The 24319-nt window shown below is 42.4% G+C and overlaps 1 protein-coding gene across 1 annotated transcript; it reads right to left on the bottom strand.

The window, feature by feature from the left end:
• Positions 1-1868: 1868 nt before the first annotated feature.
• Positions 1869-24142, bottom strand: DNAAF2 (dynein axonemal assembly factor 2). The gene is made up of 3 exons (XM_038407028.2): positions 22250-24142; positions 7923-8069; positions 1869-2988 (listed from the first exon to the last, which is right to left on the bottom strand). The coding sequence occupies exons 1-3, from the start codon at positions 24041-24043 to the stop codon at positions 2419-2421; spliced, it is 2511 nt and encodes an 836-aa protein (XP_038262956.1). The 5' UTR covers positions 24044-24142; the 3' UTR covers positions 1869-2418.
• Positions 24143-24319: the final 177 nt, after the last annotated feature.

Genomic DNA, 24319 nt, shown 5'->3' with positions numbered 1-24319 from the left:
TCATTGTTTAAATTCATTGACAAAGTAAAACCATTCAGCATTCCACAAGCTTGTACTATTTTATTAAGCTTGCTTGAGATTTGGTGCATATCTGCAAGAGCATTTTCTTATTTGCTATATATTTGATTATATGAAGAGGGACAAATCATTGCTCAGTTTAATGTAGAAATATATATATTTTTTTTTAGTTCGGCCAAAATAAAATTCACGTTTGTAATACCATGAAAGTCCTCGATTCTGCAAAACCATTAGTTTAGTTTAAATCTTTCTTGCTAAGACAAAATTCAGTTTTTCTAATACAAGAAGGTTTAAACATACACCAAATGTCATCATTACCCATTCAAAGAGAGTGTACATCTAACTTAATTAAAAAAAATCAAGAAGAATAAACATACTGTTTAATGAAAACGTGTTGAACTGGAACTGAAAGCCAGAAACAATACAAAACAATGCCATTTGTTAAAAAGTGAAACATTTGTCTATTCTAACTAATGGTGCATTTTTTTTAAATGTCACTTACCATTGAAGTATAACAAACTTGTCAATACTAGTTAAAGAAGTTTTGTGGAATAGACTTAAAACAGATTTCACTGAACAACTTAGACAAAGTATAGAGGGGGAATGTACGTGACAGCGGAATGCAGTCACTCTCTAAACATCAGCTAGTCCCCATAAACCATACCAAATGCATACAAACCAAGCTTTAAAAAATTGGATGACAGGAATTATTCTAAAAGTACATTCATGTAGCTAGATGACTTACAGACATTAATAAAAAAAAGTGACTGGATAAATTTGTTACATTAAGGCTGAAGAAAACTGTACTGCACTTGTATTAGGATAGAGGGTCAGTGGCCTTTTGTTCCTGTCTAAAAATAATTATTGCTCAATGAAACTGCTTAACTTGTGTGCTGATAGATGAGATGAAACTTAACAAAACTCCATTCTTAATTTTCTCTCCTACTTTATGGTATGTGAATAAATTGCTTAAATGCATTCACTGGAGAGGAAACAAAACAACTGTTATGAAGCCATCTCAATATGTGGATGTTTATTACTTTTTAAAAAACAATGTATGCCAAAACAAATTGTTCTCTTGGGTAATTTAACCGTCAAACTTTAGAGTTAGAGAAGGTGCGTGAGGTATTATCTTTTACCGAACCAACTTCCTGTTGGTGAGAGAGAGAGAGAGAGAAGCTTTGCTGCTTATGCAGAGCTGTTCTTCAGATTTGACTTGAAGAAGAGCTTGGTGTAAGTCTCTCACCAACAGGAAGTTGGTCCAATAAAAGTTATCTTACCCACCTTTTCTCTCTAATGTCTTGTATACACATTATACACATTTTAGAGTTGTCACAAGCAATAAAATTCAGTACTTGCTCTGTTAAGTATATGCAGCCCCAAGAAGCACTTGTGGTTGGCACAGCTATGTAAGCAACCTAACTATGGGAGATTTGAACTGTAAATCAAGTTTAACCTAATTTTGTTCAGAAGTACATTTTCTTCAGCATATACAACAGTTTGTAAAGGAACGGGTTGTTGTTTTTTTTTTTTTTTTTTTTTGAAAGTGACAGAAAAGGGATCTGAAAGTTTGATATCAAAGTTCAGAAGTGTTGTTGCTTATTGTTGCTCTTCCGCTGCCATGCAATCCAATGTGCAGCACATTTAAACCGCAGGAAATTTATTTTTAGTGGTAAGAATAATTTAGACAAATTGACTCCATACTAGAAGACGACTATACATGAATAAATGCAGAGATGTTGGGAAACGCAGGGTTTGATGCACTAGATAACAAGGAAACAGATTAGTTAAACATGGTTGCATTGGTGTAGTTGGATACTGTATATCTGAAGAAAAACAGAAGGCTAAGATAGCAGTATAAACATTTATTTTAAGGAGACTAAACAGTGGACCTCTCCATGGAATGAAAAAATTTATTTGCCAAAAAACCCTACAATCATCACAAAATTAATATTGGCAAATATTTACTTCAAATGATGGGTATTGTTTGTCATTAAGTTGAACAAAGATAGCAAATCTGGAGAGAAGCATTGCAAAAAACACAGATACACAAACATACATAAAAACTTTAATACATTAGAGAGATTACACAACTAATCAAGATCCAAGTCCGAAGTTCTTGAAGGGAAAGTAATCCACTGTTTATATGTTTTAATTTCTACTCAATTGGACATTTCTGATGAAAATATTTTTATTTTAAAGAAAGTTAAAACTAAAAAAAAATCAAAATTAACGTAAGTTGACTTGTAAACAAAACAATTAAATTGGCTCCTCTCATTGGAGTTGTCACTCAAGTTCAGATTTCTGCTTTCCATGCAATGATTTAGATGCCCAAAAAATAGAAGCCTGAACTACAGATAATAAACTGACCATTACAATTAAAATTCTAACTGACATAACTTAATCCAACTCATACAACAAAGAATTTTCAAAAATTAATGCACAGTGTGTTGTATGATCTCTAACAATTTGCACACTTCCATCTTGCATATTCATTTCCTTTATAATTGGAGAAACTGGTCTACAGTTCAAATGGTGTTGGTTCTCTTCTGCTGGCTCTGAAGACAGGACTTCTTCATCTCTTCCTATTTTTGCCTGCTCTACCAAATGAAGTAATTCTTGCTTTTCACAGTCCAAGGATGTGGCACTTTTGCCTGTTGTGAAAGCAAGTTCTAACTGCCGTTCATTTATCTGAGATTTCCCAGAAATTGCTAAACTAGTGTCAATAGTTTCAAGTTGCAAACAATGGCCTGAACTACAATCTACTACTCCTATTGTTTTAGCAGTTGTAAAAGATCCAGTAGTAATGTCAGTTTCCGTACCATGTTCTCCAACTGGGTCAGCTGCACTATGGTTAGCTTCTATATTTGTTTTGAAGTAATGTCTGTTCTCTTTTTCAACTTGATCTCTTCCTGAATTGTTAATTCTTTGTTCTTTTCTGCCAAGTTCACAATGTTTAACCTCCTGTGACTGTTGAGAAAAAAAAGCAGGAAATTAATTGTTTTGATACCCTAACACTTAATGTTGACTGAACAGACAAAAATACTATCAACGGCAGGCCTAGACACTGAATAACTCAGGATGCATTTATTTCTGAGATCTACAATCTGTGTTAGTCTGTGCTTTCAGAAAGCTAAATCAGACCTGTGCTAAGGGTTTCCCAATACTGTAATCAAAATGCATGTGGGAGTGTATTACAGAGACTGTTTCCACAGCAGAGTAAAACCTTATGAGGGGAAAGAGCTGCAGGACAGCTGCCAATTGGTAATGATGTACAACAGTTAATAGTGGAAGAAAGAGCAAATGATTGCAGTTGGGTTATACACACAGCCTTGCATAAATCCATGGCTGCAAAACTGGCCCCAGAATATAAACTTTCATTTGAGGAAATGTTCCTAGCCTGTAGGGTTGTGAAAACTATGTCCCTGTCACATGTGGAAAGTTTAACTAATGCAGTGTTGTCGTCTTGAGTGTGCATAAAACAATGTCAGAGAACTGTTGTTGTTCATCTCGCTAAGGTGAGCACTGTGAAACAGATGACTGAATACCACAGATCAACATTCACTTTTTTGCTGTTGGTTATTTCAGCAGAAGCTTTTACATTGTGTGTATCCATTGTTAATAAATAGGGTGTGGCATCTTAATGTTGACAAAGGCAGCTGCCTAGCTCCGGGAACTAGCAATTTCGAGATTTGTTACCCTTCCAAATCTTCTCTAGTCTACTCCCCATTCCCCAAATGAGTTACTGTCACCCTGTTAACGAGAAAGTAAGAGAAGATTCATTCCCTTACCAGTGATGAAAGCTTTACCCACCTCTTAGGTACCAACACCCCAATCTACCTTCCCTCTCTCCCTCACTTCCTTGGTGCCAAAAGCCAAATCTGTTTATCCCAGCGGTTCTCAAACTGGGTTGGGACCCCATTTTAATGGGGTTGCCAGGGCTGGCGTTAGACTTGCTGGGGCCCGGGGCTGAAGCCTAGCCCGAGGGCTTCAGCCCTGAGCGGTGGGGCTCAGGTTACAGGCCCCTCACGTGGGGCTGAAGCCCTTGGGCTTTGGCCCCCCTGCCTGGGGTGGTAGGTCTCAGGCTTCACACTCCTCCCCCCCACTCCTTCAATGGCAGGGCTTGGGCTTGGGCAAGCTCAGGCTTTGGTCCCCCGTCCTGGGGTCATGTAGTAATTTTTGTTGTCAGAAGGGGGGTGTAGTGCAGTTTGAGAACCCCTGGTTTATTCAGTGTCCAAAATCTCCAGCTTTCCTCCAAAGACTTCTACAATGCACTCATAGATTAGAAATGCGGTGATGTATTGGAACTTAACAACTCTGCTGCATGCTGAAAACTAAGGATGGAGTAAAATTGAAAAAATATAAAACCAAATTGTTGAAATTAATAGTAGGTTAAGGGATTATTGCAGTGACTATTTATTTATTTAAAACCTTATTACTGACATTACTTGAAGCTGCCACAAATGACAATACACCACACAATTCAGTATCGTTCATCAGGGAGCCTTGCCACAGAATTTAGGCCCACTGCACCACTGTGGAGCATCTATTGTTAGATGCAAACAAAACTGAATGTGCAAAAGGCTATATCTTATTTTGAGATCTGCACAAAACATGCATCTTAAACTATGACTAAATATTGAATAAATTACAAAAGTGAGGGACAATATTTAACATGGCTAATTTGGAACGATGCAAAAATATGTAAATGCAAATGAGGACACCACAATGTGATGCGAAGTGAAATTTGGAAAAATTCTCAGTCTAATGGATAGTTTAACCATAATCAACTGAAAGAAGAGTGAATTGAAGCAACAGTGGAGCAACTAGCCCTGAAGTAAGTTCTTTACTCAGCTACTTTAGTATCAAAGTCCAAATTCTACTTCTGAACTTTGGTTTTTGGATTAGCATTTAAATGTTGGCTAGAGCTGCAACATACAGTTGTAGATGGGACCTAAACAGACCATGTCAACTTGTAACATAACGTAATGGGTTTCAAAAAGAGAAAAGTTTCAGGTGCTATGCCTGTCCAAATCCCCCTCAGTTTTGGTAGTTTTACCATCACATTTTCCTATTTTAAAAATGTTGTGCTCTCTATTACTCTGAAAATTTCAGACAAACAAGAGAGGAAACATTCACTAGAGACGGGAAACAGTGAAAGTTACTATGGACAAAGTTTTAAACTGAAAAAGCAGAGAAAGCTTTTTCCAAACTTGTTCAGTTATTGTAAAGGGTTCAGATGTAATTAATTTTTGGGGGGTTTGTAAGTGTGGCTGTACCTCTGTGTATTTAGACAATGAAGGGGGCAGAAAGGATAGTTTTCTGTGCAAGGCAGAAGACAAGGAGCAAGGAGAGTTCGATTTCCTGTGCCTGACACTGCCATGTAGTTTTTGTAGGACTTCTCGCAAGTTACTTATCCTATGTACCTCAGATTTGTGTTTGATAAAATGGAGATAATGCTTAAGCTTACTATACCCCTCAGATACCCTGTGAACTAATGGAAAAACTGAGGGAGGAGAGTCAGTTAGTTGACACCACATGAATGGCAGTGGTGGGATTAGAATTTATGAAGTCCTGCCTCCCAGTCTCATGTTAATCCTCTAGTCTCATTGCTCTTCTGTAGAAGAGAGCCCTGTACTCTCACAAGTATGCCCTAACTGACCGGGAAAATTCACAAGATTCAAAGATTTAGCTCAGCTCAAATAGAAAAAGTTGGGATTTTTATCCAGACAAACTTTCCAAGGTACCCTCTACCTTTTTGACAGTCCCACTGCTCCTCTTCGTTGTGACCTCCCTGTCCAACTCAGCATAGGTCCATCCTCATTGCAATCCCCAAAACAATGAGTTTTCTTTCCTCTCCCTAAGCCTCCCGTCTGTGACCCCCACATTCCAAAGTACAAATTTTGGGCCTTCTGTCTTGAGCTGCATCCATAAGCATGAAAGATTTTAATTCAGAGGTACCTCAACCCAACGGAGTATGCCAGTGGTTCTCAACTTTTCCAGACTACTTTACACCTTTCAGGACTCTGATTTATCTTAAATACCCCAAACTTTCACCTCACTTAAAAACTACTTGCTTACAAAAATCAGACATAAAAAAATAAAATACAGCACACTATTACTGAACAATTGCTTACTGTCTCATTTTTGCCATATAATTATAAAATAGGCATATAATTATTGTACTTACATTTCAATGTATAGCATATAGAGCAGTATAAACAAGTCAATGTATAAAATTTTAGTTTGTACTGACTTCTTTAGCGCTTTTTATGTAGACTGTTGTAAAACTAGGCAAATATCTAGATGGGTTGATGTACCCCTTGGAAGACCCCTGTGTACCTCCAGGCCAGGGGGTACATCAACTCATCTAGATATTGGTTGAGAACCACTGAAGTACTGTACACTATATCCACAGGGTTCCAAAACTTTACTCAAAATTGTGTATCTGGAGGGACATGGACTCTTCACTTATTCATATTGAGCACATCCTTAAAGAAGAGTTGGAGAGTTAGGTCTTGTCTACACTGCAGAGTTTTGTCAACAAAAAGTTATGCCGCTTTAATTAAAGCACTTTAATTAACCACTGTTGCATATCCACACTATGCTCCTTGTGTTGGCAGAGCCCCTCCACACTAGCAGCTCTTGCATCGACACACAGAGCAGTGCACCGTGGGTAGTTATCCCACTGTACAATTGGTTGCATGGTGCTTTGGGAAGGGTTTGCAATGCCTCATGGTGTAAGTACAGTGTCACATGATGCAGGTTTCTCAATCCCATTGTTCCCTGGGCATCCCACTAGATTGCCAGCTGTTTTTCAACTGAAGTGTATGTGGAGGGGGAAGAGGGGAGAGTCAGTGACGGGGGGGGAGGGAAGGAGGGAGTATGTGTGTGTGAGATAGAGCGCGAGTGAGCCGTGTTGGGGAAGTGTGTGTGTTGGGGGAGAGTGTGACAGCATGCTGTCTCTAAGTTCATACAGCAGCCTGACCAACCAATCCACAACGTCTCTCTCGCTCCCCCCTCACCCACAGCAGCAGCCTGCTTTGCCTACCTGCAGTTCTGCAATTCCCTTGATCTCTCCCACAGCCTCCTCTGCAGCTGGGTGAGATCTCCAAGGTGAGGAATGTCAAAGCTTCCTGGAGCCCTGAAAGGGGAGAGGCGCATGCCTGCAGGGCAGCCAAGTTCAAAACAGGGAGCCGAGCCATCACAGCAGTCATTGTGTGATTCCTGGGGAGGCCAGTTATGTCGACATAACGAATGGCAGCATCTACACTGGCACTTTGTTGACAAAACTTTTGTGCAAAAAGCCCTATGTCTCTCATCGAGATGGTTTTATTTTGTCACCAAAAAACAGAAGAGTTTTGTCGCCAAAAGCGACATCGCAGTGTGTACACTTCTGCTGTTTGCCACCAAAACTCTGCAGTGTTGACAAGGCCTCAGACTGGTTCTATTCCAATGAAGTCCCTACCCCTGGTTTGTCTGGAGAGTGCAGGCTCCAGCACAGCCAAGTGGCTGTGAACTGGAAGCACTTTCTGGGTATCTGTATCCCCTGAACACTACTGAGGTAGAAATCTGAGACTATTTTTGTTTTAATATGAAGGATGGATTTAATATATAGGTATTTATACATGAGACAATACAATGTTTCACTGTCATCCCAATAAAACTGTTGCTAAGCCAGAACTGTACGTAGTTCCACTTCACCATTCAAGTTAAATTAAAATGGAGTTTAAAGTAAATCGGCCTTTCCAAAAACTGTTGTTTACACTTGCAAACTTCACTTCCTATATATGATTTTCAATAGTACCAAACAAAGCAGGAATGACTCCATTTGAGGGAGGTTTCACACACTATTCTTGTTAAACTATAGAAGTGCCATGTATTATTGCTAAGCAGATCCTTACCTTTAATCTGATTTGACTTTTGACCTCCGTAACATCAAGTACTTCAATTAATGGTTGGCTTTCCAGTGTTGTCTGTTTGAGGAATGAAGGGCACAACATACTGTCCAGAAATTCATCAACATTTTCTTCACTGACAAACAACCTTTCCTGAAGGCAAAAAAAAAAAAAAAAAAAAGTTACGTTTACATAATGTGAAAGGAACATGTATCAGTGCTTTTGTACCCAGGACCCCACTAAATATATACATACACAACATTCTGATTCTGAATATGCAGCTGAGACACACACACTTCTTGTGAAAACAATATCTGTTTAAATCTCTGGTTTAATAAATTCTCAGTAAGACATTCAGAAGTAGTGAGAGATGAACATGAAAAAAATGGTTTAAATGATTTCTGTACAAAATATAGGTCTGACTCACACAAGAGGCAATGGTTTAAAGGGAGGCATGTTTTCTACATGTAATGTGTTTAAGATTCCATTTGAGGAATCAGAGTAGCAGCCGTGTTAGTCTGTATTCGCAAAAAGAAAAGGAGGACTTGTGGCACCTTAGAGACTAACAAATTTAATAGAGCATAAGCTTTCATGAGCTACAGCTCACTTCATCGGATGCATTTGGTGGAAAAAACAGAGGAGAGATTTATATACACACACACAGAACATGAAACAATGGGTTTATCATACACACTGTACGGAGAGTTTCAGAGTAGCAGCCGTGTTAGTCTGTATTCGCAAAAAGAGAAGGAGTACTTGTGGCACCTTAGAGACTAACGAATTTATTAGAGCATAAGCTTTCGTGAGCTACAGCTCACTTCATCGGATGCATTATTGTACGGAGAGTGATCACTTAAGATAAGCCATACAGACAGACATTATCTTCCTCTCCAAATGCAAACAGATGGACATCATACCGAAAGGACTGAAGGTAAAAAATCCATTACAATCTACATACCACACAGACTATGCTGACAGCTTGTGCCACACACTCTCAAAGAAACTGCGGAACCACCTGATCAACATCCTCTACAGCAAACAGGGAAAGATTAAGAATGAGCTCTCAAAACTGGATACTCTCATAAAGAACCAACCTTCCACACAAACTTCCTCGTGGCTGGACTTTACAAAAACTAGACAAGCCATTTACAACACACACTTTGCTTCTCTACAAAAGAAAAAGGACACTAAGCTACCTAAACTATTACATGCCACAAGGGGCCACAACAATGGTTCCCGTAACCCACCCAGCAATATTGTTAATCTATCCAACTATACTCTTAGCCCAGCAGAAGAATCTGTCCTATCTCGGGGCCTCTCCTTTTGCCCCTCCACCCCCACGAACATGATACAGTTCTGTGGTGACCTAGAATCCTATTTTCGACGTCTCAGACTCAAGGAATATTTCCAACACACCTCTGACCAACATATTAACCCACAGAGACCTTCCTACCAACGCTACAAAAAGAAGGATTCTGGGTGGACTCCTCCTGAAGGTCGAAACAGCAGCCTGGATTTCTACATAGACTGCTTCCGCCGACGTGCACGAGCTGAAATAGTGGAAAAGCAGCATCGCTTACCCCATAACCTCAGCCATGCAGAACACAGTGCCATCCACAGCCTCAGAAACAATTCTGACATCATAATCAAAAAGGCTGACAAAGGAGGTGCTGTCGTCATCATGAATAGGTCGGAGTATGAACAAGAGGCTACTAGGCAGCTCTCCAACACCACTTTCTACAAGCCATTACCCTCTGATCCCACTGAGAGTTACCAAAAGAAACTACAGCATTTGCTCAAGAAACTCCCTGAAAAAGCACAAGAACAAATCCACACAGACCCACCCCTAGAACCCCGACCTGGGGTATTCTATCTGCTACCCAAGATCCATAAACCTGGAAATCCTGGACGCCTCATCATCTCAGGCATTGGCACCCTGATAGCAGGATTGTCTGGCTATGTAGACTCCCTCCTCAGGCCCTACGTTACCAGCACTCCCAGCTATCTTCGAGACACCACTGACTTCCTGAGGAAACTACAGTCCATTGGTGATCTTCCTAAAAACACCATCCTAGCCACTATGGATGTAGAAGCCTCTACACCAACATTCCACACAAAGATGGGCTACAAGCCGTCAGGAACAGTATCCTCGATACTGTCACGGCTAACCTGGTGGCTGAACTTTGTCCTCACCCGTAACTATTTCACATTTGGGGACAATGTATACCTTCAAATCAGCAGCACTGCGATGGGTACCCGCATGGCCCCACAGTATGCCAACATTTTTATGGCTGACTTAGAACAACGCTTCCTCAGCTCTCGTCCCCTAATGCCCCTACTCTACTTGCGCTACATTGATGACATCTTCATCATCTGGACCCATGGAAAAGAAGCCCTTGAGGAATTCCACCATGATTTCAACAATTTCCATCCCACCATCAACCTCAGCCTGGACCAGTCCACACAAGAGATCCACTTCCTGGACACTACAGTGCTAATAAGCGATGGTCACATAAACACCCTATATCGGAAACCTACTGACCGCTATTCCTACCTACATGCCTCTAGCTTTCATCCAGATCATACCACTCGATCCATTGTCTACAGCCAAGCTCTACGATATAACCGCATTTGCTCCAACCCCTCAGACAGAGACAAACACCTACAAGATCTCTATCATGCATTCCTACAACTACAATACCCGCCTGCTGAAGTGAAGAAACAGATTGACAGAGCCAGAAGAGTACCCAGAAGTCACCTACTACAGGACAGGCCTAACAAAGAAAATAACAGAACGCCACTAGCCATCACCTTCAGCCCCCAACTAAAACCTCTCCAACGCATCAAGGATCTACAACGTATCCTGAAGGATGACCCATCACTCTCACAGATCTTGGGAGACAGGACAGTCCTTGCTTACAGACAGCCCCCTAATCTGAAGCAAATACTCACCAGCAACCACACACCACACAACAGAACCACTAACCCAGGAACCTATCCTTGCAACAAAGCCCGTTGCCAACTCTGTCCACATATCTATTCAGGGGATACCATCATAGGGCCTAATCACATCAGCCACACTATCAGAGGCTCCTTCACCTGCGCATCTACCAATGTGATATATGCCATCATGTGCCAGCAATGCCCCTCTGCCATGTACATTGACCAAACTGGACAGTCTCTACGTAAAAGAATGAATGGACACAAATCAGACGTCAAGAATTATAACATTCAAAAACCAGTTGGAGAACACTTCAATCTCTCTGGTCACTCGATTACAGACCTAAGAGTGGCTATACTTCAACAAAAAAGCTTCAAAAACAGACTCCAACGAGAGACTGCTGAATTGGAATTAATTTGCAAACTGGATACAATTAACTTAGGCTTGAATAGAGACTGGGAATGGATGAGTCATTACACAAAGTAAAACTATTTCCCCATGGTATTTCTCCCCCCCACTGTTCCTCTGATATTCTTGTTAACTGCTGGAATTAGCCTACCTTGCTTGTCACCATGAAAGGTTTTCCTCCTCCCCCCCCCCCCCCCCCCCCCGCTGCTGGCTTATCTTAAGTGATCACTCTCCTTACAGTGTGTATGATAAACCCATTGTTTCATGTTCTGTGTGTGTGTGTGTGTGTGTGTGTGTGTGTATAAATCTCCCCTCTGTTTTTTCCACCAAATGCATCCGATGAAGTGAGCTGTAGCTCACGAAAGCTTATGCTCTAATAAATGTGTTAGTCTCTAAGGTGCGACAAGTACTCCTTTTCCATTTGAGGAATGATTACAATGAAAAAAACGTTTCAATTGCCCTCCCTTCTCTTTTGATATTCGATTAAAAAAAGTTCTGGATCTTTGAGTTTGCTTAATTACCTTACCTTAAGAAAAATACAAACATCTGATTAGTTTGTAATTCCAGCTCCTTTTAGTCATCAGATTTCAAGATTAGGCTTTCTAGAGCGGAGAGTATGAAATATATATATGACAACATCCATTTCAGATCTGTGTAACAAACTTGTCTCTTTAGATCTTCATTCAGGTATGAGTAAGTACAAGTGGAATGGAATGAAATGCAGTTTACAGTTAAATAAGATACTCCAGGGTATATTTTTACAGCTATTCATATGTGATTCAGGTACACTGTGAAGCATGTTGCTACTCATCTTATGACTCAAACCAGCTGTGGATATTAATGGTACAAAAAAATACAACCAGGAATATCTTGTTGTTTAATAAAGACAATAATACTTTATAGATTTATTCATCTGTTTCTTTTTCTATTTAACAATAAATTCTTCCATTATGTAAAATAGTTGGAAAAAGGTTAAACCCCTTTTTCCAGGATTCTCAATTACTCGGATTGTTTTAATATACACACTTTTAAATCCCTCATTCCTTTTTACTCCCTCATTTCATCAACCTAATAAGAGCTAGGTTTCAGAATAGCAGCCGTGTTAGTCTGTATTCGCAAAAAGAAAAGGAGTACTTGTGGCACCTTAGAGACTAACAAATTTATTTGAGCATAAGCTTTCGTGAGCTACAGCTCACTTCATCGGATGCATCCGATGAAGTGAGCTGTAGCTCACGAAAGCTTATGCTCTAATAAATTTGTTAGTCTCTAAGGTGCCACAAGTACTCCTTTTCTTTTTGCGAATACAGACTAACACGGCTGCTACTCTGAAAACTGTAAGGAGAGTGATCACTTAAGATGAGCTATTACCAGCAGGAAGGGGGGGGAGGAGGAAAACCTTTTGTGGTGATAATCAAGGTGGGCCATTTCCAACAGTTAACAAGAACATCTGAGGAACAGTGGGGGGTGGGGGATGAGAAATAGTTTTACTTTGTGTTATGACCCATCCACTCCCAGTCTCTATTCAAGCCTAAGTTAATTGTATCCGGTTTGCAAATTAATTCCAATTCAGCAGTCTCTCACTGGAGTCTGTTTTTGAAGAATACCAGAAAAGTACAGCCACCAGGGAAGTCCTGTTGATGTTAGATGAAATGAGGCATTTTGAATATTTTCAGCTCTCTCATCCAACTGTGTCTGGGCTCTCAAAGATATAATTTTGATCGCTAAAAGAAGCTATAATTGGGAGCATGAAATAGTTCCATAGTCATACAATATTAAATGAAAATTTGGAGATCATGTGTATACTGCCGATTTACAAAGCATAGAATTAAACCCATTTTCTGCCCAAAGAGTTACAATCCAAGAAACGTACACAGACAGCAGGATAGATAGGGAGGGTGCAGAGAGAATTCATGAAGAGAATACAGTAGGGGGCTTGTTTACACTAGCAGCATCCACTACCAATGGTGACTGCATTTTGTAGAAAGGGCTTAGCCATTGATATCCCTGTCATGCTCCTGTACCAGACGTGGACTAACTACCCAGCTTGCTTCTCAGCAAGATGAACACATCTAGTGTGTATCATAAGATCCTTTAATGCTTTGCCAGCTATGACTGAGGTTAGCTTAAAGATGGTATTTCACACAGTGCCATCAAGCGGCAGAACAGCATAATAAACTTTAGCATTCTGTTATATCTCTCCCTTTAAGTTCCACATTCCTACCATTTACAGTATTTATGCTATCATGCTATCTTTGTCCGTTAAAGAAAAGGAGTACTTGTGGCACCTTAGAGACTAACAAATTTATTTGAGCATAAACTTTCATAAGCTACAGCTCACTTCATCGGATGAAAGCTTATACTCAAATAAATTTGTTAGTCTCTAAGGTGCCACAAATACTCCTTTTCTTTTGCGAATACAGACCAACACGGCTGCTACTCTGAAATTTGTCTGTTAAGTGTCTCTGAATAGTATTGGTTTTCTAATTACATGACTTTGGTCATTTGGCTGTCCGTTAGTTACAATGACTGGCTGGCTGGAATCCTTGAGTTGTTGTCATCTTGTACTGCATCTGCCATCAGTAGAGTTTGCTCTGTTGATTGTTCGTGCTGAGGAACAAACTGTAGACGTAAACTGTTTCTGTTGAACTCTTCTCTTGATCACATACAATCTGAGTGCTGAATTATAGAATCATAGGACTGGAATGGACCTCGAGAGGTCATCTAGTCCAGTCCTATAATGCACCTAACAATTAAAGGTTATTCAGAAATCAGTTTGCTTTATATGAGAGAAGAGATTATTTCAAAACCAAGCAATGAATTTGTTCTGTTCTCTTTTTTTCTTCCTGTGACCTGCCAAAAAACTTGCTAAGTGTCTCGAAATCTTCAGTACAGAATTAATTGACTCCAAAATAAAACATTCACAGGAGTAATCTTGAAAGTCTTAGGTTTCAGAGTAGCAGCCGTGTTAGTCTGTATTCGCAAAAAGAAAAGGAGTACTTGTGGCACCTTAGAGACTAACAAATTTATTAGAGCATAAGCTTTCGTGAGCGATGAAGTGAGCTGTAGCTCACGAAAGCTTATGCTCTAATAAATTTGTTAGTCTCTAAGGTGCCACAAGTACTCCTTTTCTTTTTAGTTTCTAACATCCTCTTGTAATAAGTAACCTAGCCCCAATCACAGTATATTAACTCTTTTTTAGACAGGAAAGTGAGTATTCTACAGAACCTTCAAACAACTATATAGACAAAGACAAAATTTTCAAGACTTGTAGTCACATTCAAAATTGCTTTGAAATAATAGAAAAAGTTTTGTCCAGCACTATAGACAGACAGGCTACCATTACTTTCATAAATGACATCAGTAAGATCCACCGGCTTTGTTTTGGTTTGCAGGGAAGCAGATTTTGTAGGTGCACTGTGCCATCCCCTCAGCTCTCATGGAGAGCTTTGTTCTTGGAAGTTGGAAAGGGCTTTAAATATACATGAACCCTGCACTTCAGAACACAGCCCTCTGGGTTCATATACAGTTTGGATTACCACACTTGTATCCATAATGCAACCCTGATTTTGGAAAGGTTGATAATTTTAAGTGCCAGAAGAAATTTTTAAAAAAGAAAAAAAAATGGTATTTTTAAAGAGATTGTGAGATTGACTACTTTTAGGGATTTTCAGCCTTGAGGGTCCCTTTAAAAAAAATTTTAAATGACAGACTATATAGAAAGTTCCCATGCCCTCTCTTGTCAACAGCTCTGTGACATAGACAACTGTGGATGACATTTACCTTTGACGTTTTCCCTATAATGTGCCTTATCACCAAAAAAAGAGCATAGGAGTTTAGATGTTAGAAAATACAACATTTCTAAAGTACATATCTACACATGTGCTTAAGATAATACTAGGTAGAAGTTACAGCTGTTACAGTATTATATACAGAATCGATTATTATAAAGGGGCCAATCAGACTCTCAGCATAATAACAAGGAAGCATTAATATATGCAGTTAGGTAAGACTATACATTTCACAAGTCCAACTCTTACAAAACTAATATAAGCATATGAGGAGAAAGGAAAAAACAATGTTTGCTTTATCTTAGACTGTCAATTCATGAGGAGGTCCAGCTGTGTAGGATAACAGTCAATCCACAGTCCTTTGGGTATACTTGGTTGCACACGGATCTAATATGTACTCCACAGTCGTGTCAATGTTGATGCAAGGGCCTAAGAGAGCTCTCCTATCCCTGCACAATGTCCTTTCAGACATATGCCTTAATTAACTTCTCACAAACAATAAAACTTGTAATTATCTACTACAAGATCGAGCCAGGAACTAACACAGCATGTCTAACATTACTTAGAAAATGGGGTGTATTACCATTCTCTGTAATCAGTCCACAAGCCCAAGTTTAATTTACTTCCGATTATGGTAAAGTATGACTGTTCTTATTTAAGATGATAAAGAGGACATTATTGTGATCATAACTCATGAGTTGAAGTCCCAACACACATCATAAGCAGGTTTGTTTGACCTTGGGTTTTTGATACAGAGGATTGTGTCCTTCAGTGATGAAAGAGTACCAGATAGTGTAGTAATGAAAAAAGTATATTTGGAGAAGTTAAATATTTTTTCCAGCACCACTACATCCCATAAACATTAGGCTCAATCAAAGATTTAAGAGTAAGGGGATTATTCCATGTACAGGTGATAACATACATAGACCACAACAGAAGGTAGCACAATTCTCTATGTAATCTTATTCCTAGTATGTTATGGAATAAACCTAATGCCAATGTCTAAAGGGAGGTCAGGCTTTAGGATTTTAAGTATTCAGTAACTTTTCCTCCAAAGATGATGATTTTAGAGCACAACCAATGATAAAAGTATATACCCCTATGAGCATAGCCTCCCCAACACTCCGAGGAATACCTGGTGTCTCTTACACTTAACCTGGAGGAAGTTAAATACATTTCAGTTAGTACTTTAACTAACATTTCTCTAATTAAACAAAATAAGGCACTTTTGCCCCAAAAGCTGCAGGTGGTTGGTCTGCCTAAATTAACTGCCTCTCTGAGTCTGCTTCCCATTTCTGAATATAGTTTAAACTACTGTTACAAAATAGTTTATTGATGGCAGAATATATTCTTGATTCACCCAACAAGATCAAAACCTGCTTTCTATTTCTGTTAAGAATTAAGTATTTCATTTTATAGGCTGAATGTCAAGAGGCAAGCTAGCCCTTTAAGAGGGGGGGTCAGGGTTTTCCTCTAGCCCTGTTCCTGAGTCAGCCTAGGACCACAGCATTCTGGAGAATGTAGTCCAGCATGAACACAGGAGATGTAGAGTGGAATATAAGCAACAATGGGAGAGATCAGGATCTGCTGTTGGGTAAATCTAGGCAAACAGCCTGGGAGGGGATTTTGGAAAAAGCCTTGAGGGACAGTACCCTAAATCAGAGCCCTGTATGGGAATATTTTTTTAATCCCACTCCCATCCCACCCCACAATACCCACTCTCACCCATTCCTGCATTGTTTCTTGCATTTTTATCCCATTCCCACCCACAAAAACGTTAGATCCCACAAATCCCACAAGAGAGACAGATTCCCCCACACTACTAAAAAAAACCTCAAATGGTTGGTTTATATATATATATATATATATGTCTGAATTGTTTTATTTATATATATAAATAAAACAATTCAGACAATTTTTACATGGTAAACTGACAAAATATTTAGTGTTTTTCCGCAAATTAGTGCGGTCTGTTTTTTTTGTCCCCCAATCCTGCCTTCAACAAAGTACATTTTACCCGCTTCCACTACTATGGCAGTGGGTCCTGCAGGACCTCAGTCCTGCTGCAGGGCTCTACCTTGAGTCAAGGGAAATGCTTTGAGCTAGAGATTAGGAACAGACCTAGAGGAAGCCCCATGGTAAAAAGGACAACTTGTGAGCTCCTAGACAAATAGGGGGTAGCCTCTGCCATGACAGACTAAATTTGTTGGAGTTTTGTTGAATTTTTGTTCTATCAGACTCCTTTTATCCTGGAAAGGGGGGCGATGTTCTGGTTTGGCCAAAGGGCTAAACAACTCAACCAAAGATAGGAAAACAGAAGCCTTTGCACTGGATGATGGAAAAGTAAGCTACCTGCTGATTCTGGTGACAATAAACATGGGGGGGAGAATAGTTAAATGGACAAGATTGATCCAAGACTGTCAAATGCTCAGAAGGTTGCAGTTAAACATCAAAGATCTGATTTTTATGAGTCCTGACTATTAGGGGAGACATTGGCAGCACAGCAGAATGCCTAGCCACTACTAATACTGGAATATCAATTATTATGCCTATTGCCAAAAGTACCTGTAAGTATTTTGTAGCAGCCTTAGCATAACAAGAGGAGGGGAAGTGACAATGAGAACTGAGCACGATCCTGCGCTATCCTGACTTGCTTCTTTCAAATTGCTGAAGTATGCGGTTTTGAAAAGACAGAGAGTCTGTCTATATTTGACTTCTGGTGTGTGTGTGTCGGGGCCCATGAGACTGCAGACTCTGCAAAAACTTCTGTATAACTAATGTCTCAAAATTTCTTGCTTAACAAACTTCTTGCTCAGTGGTTATTGGTGACATTTTGAGCATAAAAAGGGGAAGAGGTCTGAGTGATTTGGATCTGACCTTCTGGACATCTCTTGGAATCCCCAGTGTCAGGCGGATTGCTGGCCACTTGAACCTTGTCATTTGACCACTCGAGACACCTTCAGACTATTGTTTGGGGGCGCTCTAAACCTTTTGCATATTTGTGTGTGCTTGAGATCTAATAAAATAATAAGTTTGGATGAAAGCATTTTGAGTTTGTGCCAATCTTTAATCAGATGGATGCGCTGTGTTCCCCTTTGATTTGTCCCTGACACCACCTCGCAGAGAGGACAGTTAGTGGGCAACACTGAACATCTACAGTTCCCTTTTACTTCAACTGGAACTACAAGTGCTCAGCACCTATGAAAACTGAAACCTAAATATTCAGTATGAATGTATGCCAGCCCAGAGACCCTAAAAGATCTGACCTCATCTAACAAAGGAAAAAATATTACTCCCGCAACTATACTTCTTGAAAATAGTGGTACTAAGTCAACTCAAAGACCGTGTCCTATCTTCTAGGTTTGAGACAATTCAGGTTTGCTAATAGGGACAACATTTGAAAGGAGTCCAATCCCTAGTCTCCAGTGTGGAGTAAGAGAATGTCAAGTATGGTATTACATAGTCATAAGAAGTTTTGTCAGCCTTTATTCCTACAAACATAATGCACTGTCAGAGGAGAAGGTGACAGTTCAAAACGAATGGGTAAGTAAGGATGAAATCCCAATGATCCAATCCACTACACTAATATGTCTGGGTGCTGAAAGTCCCCTTATATTAGAAGTGTGTCAGCTACCCCAGGCTATTCATTTCTGTACATTCTTCTCAAAGAGCACGTACGTATCCATGCTTGACTTACACTCTCCAGACCCTGTCTATAGGAAATGTGGCTCTGACTGACACAAAAGCATTTAAAGCAGAGGGAGACCAGAAGTTTTGGCAGAGAACTAGAAGAGTTCTATGCAGGGTAGATCGAACAACCATCAAAGGGCCAGAATAAGCAGAGCTCTCAAAGAGCAGAGAAAACATAGGGTATACAGGTGGTTATGTTTAAATATTAATGATCATTTCCCTGTTCCATTAGGCATGGCTATCAGTATTGGTACACTTAGTCACCTTTGGCAAACTTCTTAGCTAAAAATTCAACAAACTGAAGTAATTACTTCAATTTACCTTAATTTCTCAAATTCAGAAGTCTCATACCCAAAAAACACCGTCTCTCAGAATAAATTAATTTTTAATCTACTACATTAATGAACTGCTGATGGCCTATGATAAGTCCTAAACATCCTCTCCCCTACACACACACATTTAGTGGTCCAAAATGAATGAGATTATCTAATTTCAAAATTTTAACTCAGAAAGGCATTTGACTATTTTGATTGGTTGATATCCTGAATAACCTTTTAGTGATCTTCCCTCCATATACTCACAAGGGGAGGGGAAGGATAGCTAAGGGGTTTGAGCATTGGCCTGTTAAACCAGTGGTTGTGAGTTCAATCCTTGAGGGGGCCATATAGGGATCAGGGCAAAAATTGAGGATGGGGGGGAGGGATAGCTCAGTGGTTTGAGCATTGGCCTGGCCCAGGGTTGTGAGTTCAATCCTTGAGGGGGCCATATAGGGATCTGGGGAGTTGGGGATTGGTCCTGTTTTGAGCAGGGGGTTGGACTAGATGACCTCCTGAGGTTCCTTCCAAACCGGATATTCTAGGATTCTAACGCCTAATGAATGCATGTACCAAACACCAACATTCAGGTTCAACTGATACATGAAAATTAAATCAGATAATCATTCACCTCATTACAAGCATATTATATTACATCAGAGTTTCCCAAACTGAGGTTCATTACCTCCACAAGAATCACAGAGGGGACTCATGGGAGGTCATGCAAAAATGTAATACTGCGCAACATTTTGGTGTAATCTGAGCACCCTACATAATGATTTGGCATAAATTAGTATAGGATGCAAGAATGCACAACGGGCTGCTAGAGTTTCTGGTAATACCTGTGTGCACATGAATTTCATACAGAGAGTACACACCATGCTAAATAATTATGACAAAGGGAAAATACCCATGTGAAGCTGCACCAGGAGAATGCATGTCTAAGACATTTCAGGAAACAGTCAAAGATTCCTATATTCTGTGACAGTGGTCTACTGAAATCTGCACAGATAGTGCCAATGTCATATCAGGTAAGAAAAGCTCTTAGTTACATGGATTAAAAACATTGAGGATAATGCCTCATGGTTCCACTGATGTACATCAGCAAGCTCTTGCTTTGAAGAAAATGCCCATGAATCTGTCCCAGGTAATTCACCACAACAGTTATAGTGAAGGGCCATCCAATGAATTCTCAACTTTTTACACTGCCCCGTAATGACATGGTTTCCTTTCACCAGCAACTTCTCCCACAATGATATGAGATGGCTTTCATGTAGGCATGCAAAATTAGAAGCCAGGTTTCAAAAACTTGTCCCTTTCTATACTAACTGGGGGAAAAAAAACAAAAATTAAAAAGTCCCAGAATCCCTGAAAGGGTCACACAATATTTTGCAATCCTCAGATTTTGGCAAGAATTTTTCCATGCTCCAGGCCCTCAGTCTAGCGAATATATTGAAGACACAAGTCAGCTTTACAAAATGGGCATCTCACAATGTGTGTTCCAAGTTGTAAAGGATTTCATGGTTCTAGAATATAGCGAAGTTGAACCCAAAATTCCATTCTCTTGGGTACTTATACATGGAAAGTTTGTTTTAAGTGCTCCATGTGCAGGAAAGTCCAGTTCTTTATCATGGAAATCCTTGTGAATGCTCTTCACTATTGAAGAAAAACAGGTTTGATTATTTCCATATGTTGGAAACAGGTATTTCTAGATGACTACTGAGAAAACAAAGTCATGCTGAATGTCCACGGCACAGGGAATAAGGAAAAAATTAAGCGAGAAATCACATTTAGATTGCTCACATGACATTATCGGAGCTCTAATTCAAGATGACAATCAATGGTTTTTTAACATTTAAAGCTGCTTTTTATGTTAACCTGCTTGTTTTAGCAATCTTATTTCAACAGTTATAGCAGTATATAGTTATCTTGAAATTGGTTGTGTATAGCAGTGGCTCTCAACCTTTCCAGACTACTGTACCCCTTTCAGGACTCTGATTTGTCTTGAGTGCCCCCATGTTTCACCTCACTTAAAAAACTACTAGCTTACAAAATCAGACATAAAAATAGAAAAGTGTCACAGCACACTATTACTGAAAAATTGCTTACTTTATTATTTTTACTATATGATTATAAAATAAATCAATCTGAATATAAATATTGTACTTACATTTCAGCATATAGAGCAGTATAAACAAGTTATTGTCTGTATAAAATTTTAGTTTGTACTGACTTTGTTAAGTGTTCTGTTTTTGTATGTATACTGTTGTAAAACTAGGCAAATATCTAGATGAGTTGATGTACCCCCTTGAAGACCTCTGCGTATCCCTCGTTGAGAACCACTGGTGTATACTATATTCACACACTTTCATTTCAAAATAATTGTATGTGTGTGCACGCATACATACACTATTTTTCATGTGAATTTAGTGCTTGTGGAAGGTAACAGCTTGACAGCCCCAGAGATTAAAGCCAATTATTTAACCACAAAACAGGTACAGCAAGGTTAAGCCTTGCTTCCTTCACACAGTTGGTGCCTATCACCCTTAGTTACTTATGGCTTGTCTATGCTGGCAATTTACAATGCTGCAACTTTCTTCCTCAGGGGTGTGAAAACACACCCCTGAGTGCTGCAAGTTTCAGCACTGCTAGCCTTTCCCCTTGTGGAGGTGTTTTTTTTAGAGCATTGGGAGAGCTCTATCCCAGCGCTGTGCCTCGACTACACAAACCACATTAAAGCGCTGTCACAGCAGCACTTTAACGTTGCCAGTGTAGACAAGCCCTTAGAGGGACCACCTCTGAGAGCAATAATAGTTTTTACTCCACCCCATTCAATGCTGGGCCTTTGCTGAGATTCTTAATAGTAGCAGTGATCTCTGCCATGTGAACATCTGCCCACTGTGAATCAGAATAGGGCCATCACATGTACCGGTTCATTTTACAATAGGCCACTGAACAGCTGTCAGATGGTAATGGACTTGAAGGCCCTACCCACCTGATTTAAACCTGAACTAGTGGCCTAGAAGTGAAAAGCTTTATAGCCCATTAACTATCCCCTGAGTCAATCATCTTTTTTTTTTTTTTTTTTTTTTTGTAAACTAGATCAAGTTATGACCTTCCCCAAAGCACATCTAAATGTAAGATTATTTCAGGAACATTATATATGGGAAGTATCATTTTAGAAGTAATTACCTGCAGAGTGTTGCTGTTTAAACCGAAGTACATCTTCCCCCAAAGTCCACCACTCTCGGGAGACTTGGCTAGTCCTATTACAGCGTTGTTGGGGGAGACATTAATACCAGTCTCTGGGGGGGTCAGCTTGTTTTCAAGAGGAAACTGTAAGAGGAAGGAGTAGGAAGCAGCGTCCTTGGAATTGAAACTGAGTCTGTAGTGATTTGTGCCGACTTCTCCCTTCAAACTCTCTGGTTGGATGTTTGGCACCTGCAAGAGCAGGGTCAGAGATTCTTCGTCTTGGGTGCACTGGAAGGGGGGACACACCGGAGCGGTCAAGGTGCTGGGGGCCGCAGGAAGGTCTGGGTCGCCGCTGCAGCTCCTGGGGGGCTCTGCGCTGCTGCTAAGGCACTCGGTGGGCACGGCAGGGTACAGGCTGTTGCTGGGACAAGTGGGAAGATCTGTCCCGTTACTGGGTGCCAGGGAAGGATCCGCCTGGCTGCTGGTGGCGGTGCACGAGGCCAGATCCATGCTGTCGGGGCACACCGGTGTCACGGGAGGAGTCAGGCTGCTGGGGGCCCGGCCGCTACCGCCTGGCACACACGCTTGCTCAGTTGGCGGCAGCCCGAGCTCCTCCTCCCCGGCTGCAGGCCCTGCCTCTTCGCGCTGCTCCTGGCCCGGACCAAGGCCGACTGAGGAAGCCGGGCCGACCTCGGGCTCCTCCAGGCTCGTTCCGCTGGGCTCGGCGGGGGCCGCGAGGCTCAGGACGGGCAGCGTGACCAGCAGCTGCCGCTTGGCCTTGTGGAAGGTGGCCTGCCCGCGGTTCTCGTCCACCGGGTAGGGCAGGCGGAGGCGGAGGCGGTAGGCGGGCCGCGGCGAGTCCAGGCGCAGCTCCCGCCCCCGGATCTCCAAGGCGGCCTGGCCGGCGGAGCGCAGCAGCGGCAGCTCGATGGTCACCACCAGCTCCCGGGGCACCGGGCTGGGCGCCGAGTCCCGGCAGCAGCGATAGTCCTGCAGGTCCACGTAGGAGCGGTGCCGCAGGCTCCAGCGGGGCGTGGTGGGGGACGGGGGCCGAGCCCCTTCCCCCGGCTGGGGGGCGGGGGCCGGCGGCGGCGGCGGGGCGCTGCCGCCGGGGGCAGCGGGGTAGGAGTAGGGGGAGGGGAAGGGCGGCAGCGGGGAGTCGGGCTCCTGGGCCCGCGGCGGGGCGCCGCCTGGCAGCGGGCTGCGGATGACGGAGGCCTGCGGGGCCCCCTTGTAGGCGGTGCCCCGCAGCGGGGCGGCGTTGGCCCGGTCCAGCTGCACCCCGAAGCGGCTCTGCACCGCCTCCAGCGCCGTGTCGCTCACCATGCGCCTGAAGCGGGCGCTGCGGGCGGCCAGGCGCAGCGTCTCCGGGTGGAAGACCACGTCGTAGACCAGGCGCCGGCAGCCGGCGCGGCCCAGCTCCTCGCGGCCGGGGGCCAGGCTGTAGGGCAGGGCCCAGCGCCGGCCGCGGGGCTCGGCGCGGGCCTGGGGCCGGCCCAGCAGCGGGCTGCTGCAGACGTTGAGGTAGCAGCGCTGGGCGCCCCCCTGGCTGGTCCGCAGCACGTAGCCCGGCGCCGGGTGCACGAAGCGCACCTCCACCCCCCGCTCCCGCTCCAGCGCCGTCACCTCCGCCTCGTACCGCCGCTGCTGCTCCGGGTCGGCCAGCTCCGCCGCGTACTCCGCCAGCAGCGCCCGGAACCGCTCGTCCCGGAAGGCGCCCTTCAGCCGCTCCACCTCCTCGGCCGTGAGCTGCAGCTCCTCCAGGCCGGGGCGCCCCGCGGCCGCCACCGCCATCGCCGCCGGCCGGTCTCCGTGGAAACAGCGCCAAACAAAATGGCGGCCCCGCCGCTCCGCTCGTTCCCGCCTCTAGGGGGCGCCGTGGCGCCAGCCGCGTGCCTGGGTTCGGTTCCGCCCCGAGCTGCTGCCGTGGGGCGCCCTTAGTTCCCTCCGCCCGCTCAGCCGCCCCCCTCCCCCCAGCCTGGCAGAGGTGCAGCCAGCGCACGGATGGGGGCCCATGCCGCCTCACTTTTTCTTGCTGCTTTGATGCCTCCCCCCCCCCAGTGCAGCTGC

The sequence above is a fragment of the Dermochelys coriacea genome, chromosome 6, assembly GCF_009764565.3.
Source record: "Dermochelys coriacea isolate rDerCor1 chromosome 6, rDerCor1.pri.v4, whole genome shotgun sequence".
NCBI lineage: Eukaryota > Metazoa > Chordata > Testudines > Dermochelyidae > Dermochelys > Dermochelys coriacea.
Note: the sequence above shows the minus strand (reverse complement) of the source record. Positions and strands in the feature narration are given on the sequence as shown.

Coding starts and splice junctions, on each gene's coding strand:
- DNAAF2 (XM_038407028.2), bottom strand. CDS start 24,043: ATGGCGGTGGCGGCCGCGGGGCGCCCCGGCCTGGAGGAGCTGCAGCTC. Junction 8,070..22,249: donor TAAACAGCAACACTCTGCAG/GTAATTACTTCT, acceptor TTTTGCCTTCAG/GAAAGGTTGTTTGTCAGTGA. Junction 2,989..7,922: donor AAAGTCAAATCAGATTAAAG/GTAAGGATCTGC, acceptor TTTTCTCAACAG/TCACAGGAGGTTAAACATTG.